The 12,573-nt window shown below is 45.0% G+C and overlaps 1 protein-coding gene across 2 annotated transcripts in view; it reads left to right on the forward strand.

Annotated features, from left to right (window-relative positions):
• The first annotated feature begins 2,883 nt into the window (after nucleotides 1-2,883).
• Nucleotides 2,884-12,573, forward strand: part of CEP43 (centrosomal protein 43) — a 51,898-nt gene continuing 42,208 nt past the window's right edge. The window contains exon 1 of one of the 2 annotated variants that reach the window (XM_084625185.1): nucleotides 2,884-3,186. In XM_084625185.1, the coding sequence (XP_084481311.1) occupies nucleotides 3,103-3,186 (84 nt within the window). In that variant the 5' untranslated portion in view covers nucleotides 2,884-3,102. The remainder of the gene's footprint in view (nucleotides 3,187-12,573) is intronic. The other variant, XM_084625186.1, reaches the window with a different exon arrangement.

Consider the following 12,573-nt stretch of genomic DNA (forward strand, 5'->3'; position numbering starts at 1 on the left):
GACAGAGAAATATTAACATGGTGAAACAGGCCATGGCGTTGCTAAAATCGGACTTCTCAGATTTCTTTTTAAAATAGTCTTAACGTTGAATTGTGTCAAGGGAAAATAGTATGTAGCTTATTAGTGCCACCTATTGCATGTTTCTGGAAACAATATACCAATCAACAATACATGTATACTAGTGTACAGTATCTGCATCTTATGATTAACCACTTTGAATTTTCTTAACTCATCTTTTAAAATGTTTAATTATATATTTCATTTGGGGTTTCTTCATTTCCTGAACTTCCCCCTCATTTCTATAATTTACTACAAATAGATACAAAGTTTTCTTTACAAACATACTGCAAAGAAGAATCACATACTGTAAAGCATTTGCATGTCTTAATATATAGCATTAGTAATGCCTTACATGTTCAAGGCACTGCACAACCATTAATTAATTAATCTTCACAAAATCTCTTTGAGGTAAATAAATAGTCATCTATAAAATACTTATCTTAACAATATTCCAAACATAATTTCATCCAAACCACTTGCTCCCTCATTTTCTTTGGTCGAACAGTATTTTTTCAACAGTATTAACAAATGTTAAAACATTTAGAGAATCCTCAGTCTCTTTTTTGTTTTAAATCTGTGGTAACTCTGCATATAGAATTTAATTTGCATCCCCCTCCCTTAGTTGCATGTTTGCTTATCAACAGGTGTTGGATCAGGCCACACAAATAGTCCTATAAATTGAGTAATTAAGCAGAGCAGGATTTGGTCCCAAGAGTATTTTTAAAGTGATTCTCAATTTTGCTGTGGGTAATGTGCTGTTCATCTGCATCAAATCTCATGTTTACAGTGTTAGGGTGTCCGCTGATCACCACAGTAGTCAGAAAAGGGAAATTATTTAAAAAAACAAAACAAAACTTTTTCCTAAAGTTCTGCTGCTTTTGCTGTGAAACAGTCTACTGAAATGAATGTTACTTAGTGAAGCTGAAACAACTGGGAGAACTACTCAGTTATATTAACAGTAGAGTGGATCAGAAACATTTTCACAAACTTTTTAATGAAAAATACATGATTACATTTTAGTGATTTTTTAAAATTTTGATCAAAATTTTTCAAAACTAAATTTTTCTGAAACTTTTACACTCTCCCCCCAACTGAAAAAAGCAATGTGGGGACATAAAAGAGTGAAAGTAGAGAAAAAATACCACTCACTCTCTCCCTTTTCTTTTACTCCTTCCTCTTTTTCCCCCCAGCAGGAAAAAAAAGCATTGATCCCACTGACACAAAACTGAAAGGTACGGGGAAAAAAGTATTGAAAACCCCGAAAATATTCATAGGAAGTTGTTGAAAGTGAAAAATTCATTTTTAAATATTTCATTGAATATACTTATCTGTTTTTAACCAGCTATAATTAATATGTGAAAGTATCAAATTAAGATAAAAGCAATTTTAATTATCTGAATTTATGTTTTCAGTTTTCACACAGCAGAACCACCCATTATCCTAATTATTCTACACCAGAGTTTCTCAAACTGTGGTCCACGGGCCACCAGTGGTCCACGACCTCCATTCAGGTGGCCGCACACAAGAGAAAGAAGGGTCACCCACCTAATTAGTGGAGATACACAGGCGTGGCTCCACTAATTAGGTGCCTGGACCCTGGAAAAGATGCACAGGTGAGGTGATGGCCTTGGGGGAATAAGGGGTAGGTGGAAGGGGCAGTGGGGTGAGAAGAGGGAATATGGGACATGTAGAGCTGTGGTGGCCAGAGAAAGAGGTGACTTTCTCCAGGGCTGTGGCTGCCAGGGAGAGATGGCCCTCCTCCCAGGCTCAGCTCTGTGGCGGGGGGAGACCCCCTTCCTTCCCAGCTTCGGGGCTGCCGTGGTGGGGGAAAGAGGGCACATCCATTGCATTAGAAAGGTAAGACTATTGATATTAAAATGAGTTGTGTTTTTTTAATTTGTAGCACAAAAAAAGTTAATAATTATTAAGTGGTTTTTAGATAGTGCTTTAGGATAGTTAGCTAATGGTACAAACAACATTTGGAAAGATCATGAGGTGGTCCACCGAGACTCTCAGCAATTTTCAAGTCGTCCATGGGAGGGTTGAGAACCACTCTTCTACACCATTTTGCTGTTATGAGTCAAACTCAGATGGTGATTTTAAACTACTTAGCTGGTGTAAATTGATCAGCAAAAGAGTGGGACTTGATCAAGAAGCACTCTTTGGACGGATTTCACATTCAGGCCATTTCAGCAAGGCACTTTAAGCATGTACCTAAATTTAAGCACAAAACTCATCCTTATTTGACAAAACACTCAAACCACCTGGTTAATTTCAGGCACGTGCACAATTTCCCTGGATTTCCAGGGATGCTTAACCGCCCCCCTTGATTTCCTTGAGGTCCATGGGACCGTGCCTCCTTGAGCGCTTTGTTGAGCAGGGAGAGGATTGCTCACGCTCTCCACGTGAGGCAGCAGTTTCGCTGGGGGGGGCATTGGCTAGGTGCCAGACAGTGAAATAATTTGCTTGGGGAGCTGTTAAGCGTGAATAGCCTGGGCAGGAACGACCGGGTCCCGGCCCTCTGTCTGACCCCTTCCGTTACTAGCGGGTTTTCCAGCTGCACCCCGGCCCGCGCTCTCCACCCAGGGTTCCCACAACACCCCCCGACAGCAGGGACGACGTTGAGCCCAGGACACCAGGCAGCCGCCAGCCCGAGCCGCTGCCCCACAAACGGGCCCCTCCTGGGAAAGCCCGCCCCGCCCCTGAGCAGCTCCAGGGAACCCCGCGATTTCCCCGGGCGCCGCTCCCCGACCCAGGCCCGGGCCTAGCCCCGCCCATTCCCTTTAAACCTCCCGCGCCCGCCAGCCAATCGCGGCGCTGCCCGTTCGCAGCCGCACATTCCGCGCGCCGGGCCCGAGGCAGGTCCTGGGCAGCTCCGGTCCCGCCCCGCCGCCTCTTGGGTGGCCAGCCGGTCGCCGCGGCCGCTTGGCCCCGTCCCCTCGAGCCTGCCCTGGCGTCGGCGCCTCTTCTCTTCCCCGCCGCGAATCTGCGCCGCCGCTCCCGCCGCTAACATAGTTTGGGCGGTTGTCAGGGAGAAACAAGATGGCGGCGGCGGAGGAGGACACGGAGCTGCGGGACCTCCTTGTGCAGACGCTGGAGAGCAGCGGGGTGCTCAATAAAATCAAGGTATGGGCGGGGGAGGGGCTTGTCCCCTGGGGCGCGAGACACATGCGCGCGTGGTGGTGGGGGGCGGACAGAGCGCGAGGTGGTGCCAGCTGCCCTAACGGCCCTAACCGCCACTCCGCCCCGCGCCAGGGGGAGGCGGGGTCGGGGACTCGGTTCGCTTCCTCCTGTGCCGCCCCTACCCACGGTAGTCCGGGCCGCGATGGCGGCGCCTGTCTGGCCTACGGGCACCGTGGGTTACGCAGGAGCCGTGGCGAGCCTCTGCCCTGCGCGAAGGCCCAATGGGATGTTCCGCGCCCGGGAAGCGCCGCAGCCCTCGCCTCCGGCCCACCCGGGGCAAAGTGCCCTGAAACGTCCCTGATGGCGCGGGGGGTTGGCCGCCCGGTCAGGGATCGCTCTGCCGCTGCGCTCCCTGCGTTGCGGGCGAGTTTGCTCCCCACGCTAGTGTGGCAGCTCCGGGCCCGTGGCGCTCCTAGCAAAGCAAAGGAGTAGCTGGAGCGGATCTGCTCTTTCAGCTCATCAGAGGGGTAGCCGTGTTAGTCTGGACCTGTAAAAGCGGCAAAGAGTCCTGTAGCACCTTATAGACTAACAGACATATTGGAGCATGAGCTTTCGTGCATGTATCCGACGAAGTGGGTATTCAACCACGAAAACTTATGCTCCAATACGTCTGTTTGTCTTTAAGGTGCCACAGGACTCTTTGCCGCTATTTCAGTTTAATTTCTTATGTAAAATTCCACTCCCCCCCCCCCCCGTGTGTGTAAAATACACACACACACATCCTTACCTAAATCCTCCCATTCTAATGTTCTACAAGTTATAATTGGGCTTGGAAGGTTTTTGATTTTTATCAATAAATGTTGGTTTCTATTGATTTCACCAATAGAAACAAACAACACAGAAATATTTTCATCAATAGTTGAAATTAACAATTAGGCAAAGTAAGAAAAATGCTGCTTGAGAACTTCTTAAAGTTGGATTTTAGGATGTTTACTTTATATGTTTTGACACGTGACATTGACTGTTTGTGTTTTAATGGTAATAAAGCTTTGCTTTTATATCCTGATGTTTACTGTCATTCTCTGATCACCCATAATTTCTTGCAAATGTGGAAAATTAAATGTATAAAACATTGGAAAATTTTTTTAAAAATACACATTGGATTTATGGGTCAAAATCATTTGAAAAAAATTGAATTCTGCCACTTTTAGCCCCCCAACCTGAAGCAAATATTCTCTAGCAACTACACACCACACAACAAAAACACTAACCCAGGAACCAATCCCTGCAACGGACCCTGTTGCCAACTCTATCTGCATATCTATTCAAGGGACACCATCATAGGACCTAGCCACACCATCAGGGGCTTGTTCACGTGCACATCTACCAATGTGATATGTGCTAGCAATGCCCCTCTGCCATCTACATTGACCAAACTGGACAGTCTCTACACAAAAGAATATCTGGACACAAATCAGACACCAACAGTTCTAACATTCAAAAACCAGAAGAATACTTCGATCTCCCTGGACACTCAATAACAGTCTTAAAAGTGGCAATACTTCAAAAATAGACTCTATCAAATTAGGCCTGAATAAAGACTAGGAGTGGATGGGTCACTACAAAAACTAATTTTCCCCTGCTGATACTCACACATTCTTGTCAACTATTTGAATTGAGCCACCTTGATTACATTTTTCAGAGTAACAGCCGTGTTAGTCTGTATTAGCAAAAAGAAAAGGAGTACTTGTGGCACCTTAGAGACTAACCAATTTATTTGAGCATGAGCTTTCGTGAGCTACAGCTCACTTCATCGGATGCAACCGATGATTACATTGGCCTCATTAGCACTACAAAAGTGATTCTCCTCCCCCCCCCCTTGGTATTAACCCCTTCTTGTTAATTGTTGAGAATAACCCACTTCCACCTTAATTGAATTGGCTCGTTAGCACTTGCCTCATCCCCACTTGGTAAGACAACTCCTATCTTTTCATGTGCTGTGAATTTATACCTGCCTCTGTATTTTCCACTCAATGCATCTGATGAAGTGGGTTTTAGCCTTTGAAAACTTATGCCCAGATACATTTGTTGGCCTCTAAGGTGCCACAAGGAGTCCTCATTGTTTTTGCTGATCCAGACCATTGCGGCTGCCACTCTGATGTGGTTAAATTAAGTTGGCCTTGGTTGAGATAAAAGTAGCGAGAGACTCCTGGAAGTATACGCTACATCCTGCTCCTCACTTGGTCCGTATGCCCTACAGAGACTTGTAAATGGCTCCTGTAGCTTCTGTTGATAGCGCTTTTTTTACCAGTGGCTCCCACTGATGCCATGCTTCCCTGAAATTCAGTTTTCATATCTTAAACACAGTATTCTAAATGGCCATGTAGTAGCAGCTGTCTGAATGGGGGTAAGCACAGACTTTTGATAGGTAGTGGCAATTTATGGGAGTTGCGCTACTTCTATTGATCCAATCGATTTTGTTAGGCATCTGCCCTTCAAGTTGGTTTATATCATGCATAAGGATTTTTTCTTACAATACATTTAAATGTAAGGATGCTCAATATATTGTTTGCTTGAGTATTGTGTACCTGTTAGGGAAAACAAGCTATACTCTGATATTGCGGATTTATGTAGGATCTATACCCCAAAATTAAACAGTACTTTCCAAGGATGGGTGAGGGTAAAAGCTAGAAAGTAAGGCATAGAAGGATTTGTGTTCAGTATCCTGTGGAGATCAGTAAGACATAAATGAGAGCAAACTCTAAGAAGGGTGTGTATACGAGTCTGATGCAGATGAAGTCAAGAGAACGTGAACTTGTCATAAGAGACAAATGTGGAAGGATTCTAGTTAACATAGAATATTATCAATAGAAGATGTATTGTAAAGGTGACCAGCAATAAAACTGGGGAAAATATACAAAACCTATTTAGTTAGTTTTAGGCCTTCTGCAGAGACTTGTGAAGGAACCAAAGTGAGATCTTTGTCCTACAGTAGTTTGTATGAGGTTGTAATAATAATAATAGTAGTTTGCTTGATTTTTGGCTTTTCTGTGTATTAATATCTTGTGCACATTGGCATTTGCGTAAATTAACTTGACAATGCAAAATGTCTATTATCCTTTGAAACTGTTAATGTTTAGAGTAATGCTGGGCAGTTATTTTAGAAGTGTTACATTTTATTTACTAGTTTTTGAGCACAAGAGAATGAGTAAAATCTTAATTTGTACATTGGCAAATACTTAAACGTATAATTGGTATATTATCCACTTGCAATTGATACACATTTCTTCTTTTGCTTTTAAACTGAAATATATAATAGTGCTCATAATCCATGAGCATGAAACTAGTTAACATTCAGAAACTACCCAGGTGTGTGTTCTTTCCTGTTATTTCATGTATTCTTGTGACATGTTTCTACAAAAGCCTGTTCTTCACATTCATACCCTTTTTTTATTACTTGTTTCCACTAAGACTGACAATGTGGTGAGTGCTGTACAAACACAAAAGAAGACTTGGGCCCTGTTCTGAAGAGCTTGTGCTTTTTCTTTTCTTATTTCAGGGAGACAGTTTTCATATGAAAAAGGAAGGCCTCTACTCAGGGCTGTCCTTAGGCATGCGCAGAATACGCATGCTGCGTAGGGCAGCATGAAATTTGGGGCACCAGATTTCCCCAAATTTCATGGTGTCCTACACAGCTGCGTGCTTCATAGGTGGCAGCGCCCCCAGCGGCCAGCCCCATTCCCCAGCTGGCCCCCCATGTGTGTTCTGGGACAACTCCCTCTACCCCTGCTCCATCTCCTTCTGCCCCCACCCCGCCCCTTCTCCCAAGCCCCCTCCCCCAGCGACGGATGCGGCCCAGGCGATTACCGAGGGGCCTGGCGGTGGCAGCAGGGGGTCAGGCCTACCCCTGCACTCACCGGCAGTGGTGGGAAGCAGAGCGCCCTAGCCTGCAGCACTCTGCTGGCTCCCTGCTGTGTCGCTCAGCTTCCCACCACTGGGGGGGAGAGGGGATCCCTTCTCCCTGCCACCAGTGGGAGGGGTGGGGGGGGCGGAATGGGCTGGGGCCGGGTCATTCCACTTCCTGCTCCCGGCCCCCTGCTAATCCCCTGGGCCGCTCTGGGCCTGTGGGGGGCCCCCAAAGCAGCTCCCCACAGCTCCTGTCTCTTCCGGCCCCTCAGGCCTTGAGCGCAGCCCAGACCTTCCGTGGGGAGCAGGTGCTCGGGCTGCCTCTACTCTTTCCCTTCCCCCTCCCCCATATCCTGCATTACAACCACTATTTTCTGATTGGCTATGACTTGTTCAAAATCATTTTATATTCCTTTAGTTGGGTGAAATGTCACTAGTAAGGTGACCAGATATAATGGAGAAAATATCAGGACACATGGGGAAAGAAGGAGGGGGAAAAATAAAAAAGCCAGAGTGGCCAAAGCCGCAATATTGGGACAAATGGCGTCCCGACCGTGCATCGATCAGGACATGGGACAAAGACCTAAAAATCGGGACAGTCCCAATTTTATCGGGACGTCTGGTCACCCTAGTCACTCGTGACATGGGGTTTGCAGCACTTGCAACACCTCTCGCTTGTTCAAAATCATTTTATATTCCTTTAGTTGGGTGAAATGTCACTAGTAAGGTGACCAGATATAATGGAGAAAATATCAGGACACATGGGGAAAGAAGGAGGGGGAAAAATAAAAAAGCCAGAGTGGCCAAAGCCGCAATATTGGGACAAATGGCGTCCCGACCGTGCATCGATCAGGACATGGGACAAAGACCTAAAAATCGGGACAGTCCCAATTTTATCGGGACGTCTGGTCACCCTAGTCACTCGTGACATGGGGTTTGCAGCACTTGCAACACCTCTCGCTTGTAGCAATAAGCGAGCAAGACACTCTTTGACAACATAAAGCTAACAGCAGCCTTGATAAGTCAGTTTTATTAGTTCAGCCTAAAACTGTTTCTGTTGGGCAGTTATCAGGATTGCCACAACAGAGGGTTAAAAAAGAATAAAATTATATTAATTGTTAAGATGGTATAAAGTTGATCCTTTATTTTAAAGAACTAATTAGTTTCCACAGCCCCTTCTGTCACAGTTCAGGGCAACTTGCACCAATATTCCCCTCCCTTCGCTCTTGCATGTATGGTTACAGAAGCAGCTTCACTTCAGGAGGACAGCTTGTTCATTAAACTGGAATGACTGTCTAGGTACCATTATAAATAATGTTACTATACTTTTAACATTTTTTAGCTTCTTTGAAGTAAATGAGTATTTTTAAGAAATAATTGTTCATATTTTAAATTTAAAATTTGTGCTTGAGCTAATTTCAAGGGTCCCCTTCTTTTTATTTGTAAAGTGGCTATCTTCTACTTTGTTAATGACATGAGAGCCAGATCTGCTTGTGGTACATGAACTAAATCACTATGATAGAATCTTAGCAGGGACACTTATTTGCATTGATGTAATGTGGACTTCTAATAGGACTGTGGGATCACTTTGTATGTGGCTCAGGAGGAGGTGTCACCAGAGGCTCTCTTCTTTGAGGGATGTTTGGAAGGAGTACCAAGGTGTCCAGGATAAGTAATTCTCTCTATCATGAAGAACCACTGAGTTTGCCTCTTAACCTACCTAAGGAGCAGAGACTGCGTACCCCTTTATGCACCAGTTCCTGTCTTCCATTCATAAACAATTAACAGAATACTTTAAGTGTTCAGTCTCATCAGGGAATGTTTCGTTTAACTGGCTGTTCCCTTCCTGCTGTAAGTGCATCTGGCTTCTATGGCATTAGTAGAGTGAGAGAGAAATACATTTGAAACCAATCAGGAAGTTAGTTGGCTTGTAAAGAAACAAAATGAGGTAAACTTTAAATGTTAGGTGCAGGTGGGGAACTTAACCATACTCTTTAAATCTGTAAAAATAGTATTATAATTACATAGTTGATTTCTTTAAAAAAAAAAAGAAAAGTAGCTTGTAAAAAAAGTTGACTGATTCACAAGGGCTGTTTTACAGCATTCCCTGAGAAAATCAAGCACTTCGTGAACTATTACCGTCAAATGCAATTGTAAACATTGAACATCCCACTGAAGGGAAATCTTTGCTGTGAACATTGTGTCCCGAGAAACCTTCTACTAGAAAACTTTTATTATAGTAACTGCTGTGCCTGAAATATTGTCATTTCAACTTCTGTGAGGGACAAAAACCCTAGTAATGTTCTGTTGTCTTAACTTGTGCTCAGAAAACATATATTGAGTAACAATGTGTCATGTTAACACCTTCATGCTAATTATAATATGTGTATAGAAGTGCTGATGAGTTGACAAAGTACTGTTTAGTGTCAGTATATTAATCATAGAATCATAGAATATCAGGGTTGGAAGGGACCCCAGAAGGTCATCTAGTCCAACCCCCTGCTCAAAGCAGGACCAATTCCCAGTTAAATCATCCCAGCCAGGGCTTTGTCAAGCCTGACCTTAAAAACCTCTAAGGAAGGAGATTCTACCACCTCCCTAGGTAACGCATTCCAGTGTTTCACCACCCTCTTAGTGAAAAAGTTTTTCCTAATATCCAATCTAAACCTCCCCCACTGCAACTTTAGACCATTACTCCTCGTTCTGTCATCTGCTACCATTGAGAACAGTCTAGAGCCATCCTCTTTGGAACCCCCTTTCAGGTAGTTGAGAGCAGCTATCAAATCCCCCCTCATTCTTCTCTTCTGCAGGCTAAACAATCCCAGCTCCCTCAGCCTCTCCTCATAAGTCATGTGTTCCAGTCCCCTAATCATTTTTGTTGCCCTTCGCTGGACTCTCTCCAATTTATCCACATCCTTCTTGAAGTGTGGGGCCCAAAACTGGACACAGTACTCCAGATGAGGCCTCACCAATGTCGAATAGAGGGGAACGATCACGTCCCTCGATCTGCTCGCTATGCCCCTACTTATACATCCCAAAATGCCATTGGCCTTCTTGGCAACAAGGGCACACTGCTGACTCATATCCAGCTTCTCGTCCACTGTCACCCCTAGGTCCTTTTCTGCAGAACTGCTACCTAGCTATTCGGTCCCTAGTCTGTAGCTGTGCATTGGGTTCTTCCATCCTAAGTGCAGGACCCTGCACTTATCCTTATTGAACCTCATCAGATTCCTTTTGGCCCAATCTTCCAATTGGTCTAGGTCCTTCTGTATCCTATCCCTCCCCTCCAGCGTATCTACCACTCCTCCCAGTTTAGTATCATCCGCAAATTTGCTGAGAGTGCAATCCACACCATCCTCCAGATCATTTATGAAGATATTGAATAAAACCGGCCCCAGGACCGACCCTTGGGGCACTCCACTTGATACCGGCTGCCAACTAGACATGGAGCCATTGATCACTACCCGTTGAGCCCGACAATTTAGCCAGCTTTCTACCCACCTTATAGTGCATTCATCCAGCCCATACTTCCTTAACTTGCTGACAAGAATACTATGGGAGACCGTGTCAAAAGCTTTGCTAAAGTCAAGAAACAATACATCCACTGCTTTCCCTTCATCCACAGAACCAGTAATCTCATCATAAAAGGCGATTAGATTAGTCAGGCATGACCTTCCCTTGGTGAATCCATGCTGGCTGTTCCTGATCACTTTCCTCTCATGCAAGTGCTTCAGGATTGATTCTTTGAGGACCTGCTCCATGATTTTTCCAGGGACTGAGGTGAGGCTGACTGGCCTGTAGTTCCCAGGATCTTCCTTCTTCCCTTTTTTAAAGATTGGCACTACATTAGCCTTTTTCCAGTCATCCGGGACTTCCCCGGTTCGCCACGAGTTTTCAAAGATAATGGCCAGTGGCTCTGCAATCACAGCCGCCAATTCCTTCAGCACTCTCGGATGCAACTCGTCCGGCCCCATGGACTTGTGCACGTCCAGCTTTTCTAAATAGTCCCTAACCGCCTCTATCTCCACAGAGGGCTGGCCATCTCTTCCGCATTTTGTGATGCCCAGCGCAGCAGTCTGGGAGCTGACCTTGTTAGTGAAAACAGAGGCAAAAAAAGCCTTGAGTACATTAGCTTTTTCCACATCCTCTGTCACTAGGTTGCCTCCCTCATTCAGTAAGGGGCCCACACATTCCTTGGCTTTCTTCTTGTTGCCAACATACCTGAAGAAACCCTTCTTGTTACTCTTGACATCTCTGGCTAGCTGCAGCTCCAGGTGCGATTTGGCCCTCCTGATAACATTCCTACATGCCCGAGCAATATTTTTATACTCTTCCCTGGTCATATGTCCAACCTTCCACTTCTTGTAAGCTTCTTTTTTATGTTTAAGATCCGCTAGGATTTCACCATTAAGCCAAGTTGGTCGCCTGCCATATTTACTATTCTTTCGACTCATGGGGATGGTTTGTCCCTGTAACCTCAACAGGGATTCCTTGAAATACAGCCAGCTCTCCTGGACTCCTTTCCCCTTCAAGTTAGTCCCCCAGGGGATCCTGGCCATCCGTTCCCTGAGGGAGTCGAAGTCTGCTTTCCTGAAGTCCAGGGTCCGTATCCTGCTGCTTACCTTTGTTCCCTGCATCAGGATCCTGAACTCAACCAACTCATGGTCACTGCCTCCCAGATTCCCATCCACTTTTGCTTCCCCCACTAATTCTACCCGGTTTGTGAGCAGCAGGTCAAGAAAAGCACCCCCCCTAGTTGGCTCCTCTAGCACTTGCACCAGGAAATTGTCCCCTACGCTTTCCAAAAACTTCCTGGATTGTCTATGCACCGCTGTATTGCTCTCCCAGCAGATATCAGGAAAATTAAAGTCACCCATGAGAATCAGGGCATGCGATCTAGTAGCTTCCGTGAGCTGCCGGAAGAAAGCCTCATCCACCTCATCCCCCTGGTCCGGTGGTCTATAGCAGACTCCCACCACTACATCACTCTTGTTGCACACACTTCTAAACTTAATCCAGAGACACTCAGGTTTTTCTGCAGTTTCGTACCGGAGCTCTGAGCAGTCATACTGCTCCCTTACATACAGTGCTACTCCCCCACCTTTTCTGCCCTGCCTGTCCTTCCTGAACAGTTTATAACCATCCATGACAGTACTCCAGTCATATGAGTTATCCCACCAAGTCTCTGTTATTCCGATCACGTCATAGTTCCTTGACATCAAATATTATCATCATAATATTTTACCTTAAAAAATAGCAACAGTATAAATTGAAACTTTTAATGAATATGGACATGAACAACATATACTAAAGAATTAGATTAATTTCATATCTTGTACTGCTTTGTGAGGTTTTAAAGAGAACTTGAAGAGAAGGTCAGAATCCAGTTAATTCCCAAATGATTCATTTTGGAGCAGTGATAACTAAGATCAGCTCTCTTTCTTTAAGTGTCCTGGAAAATTCAAGCACTCTAAAACCTGGAAT

Source organism: Lepidochelys olivacea (genome assembly GCF_965140295.1).
Source record: "Lepidochelys olivacea isolate rLepOli2 genome assembly, chromosome: 3".
Taxonomy (NCBI): Eukaryota; Metazoa; Chordata; order Testudines; family Cheloniidae; genus Lepidochelys; species Lepidochelys olivacea.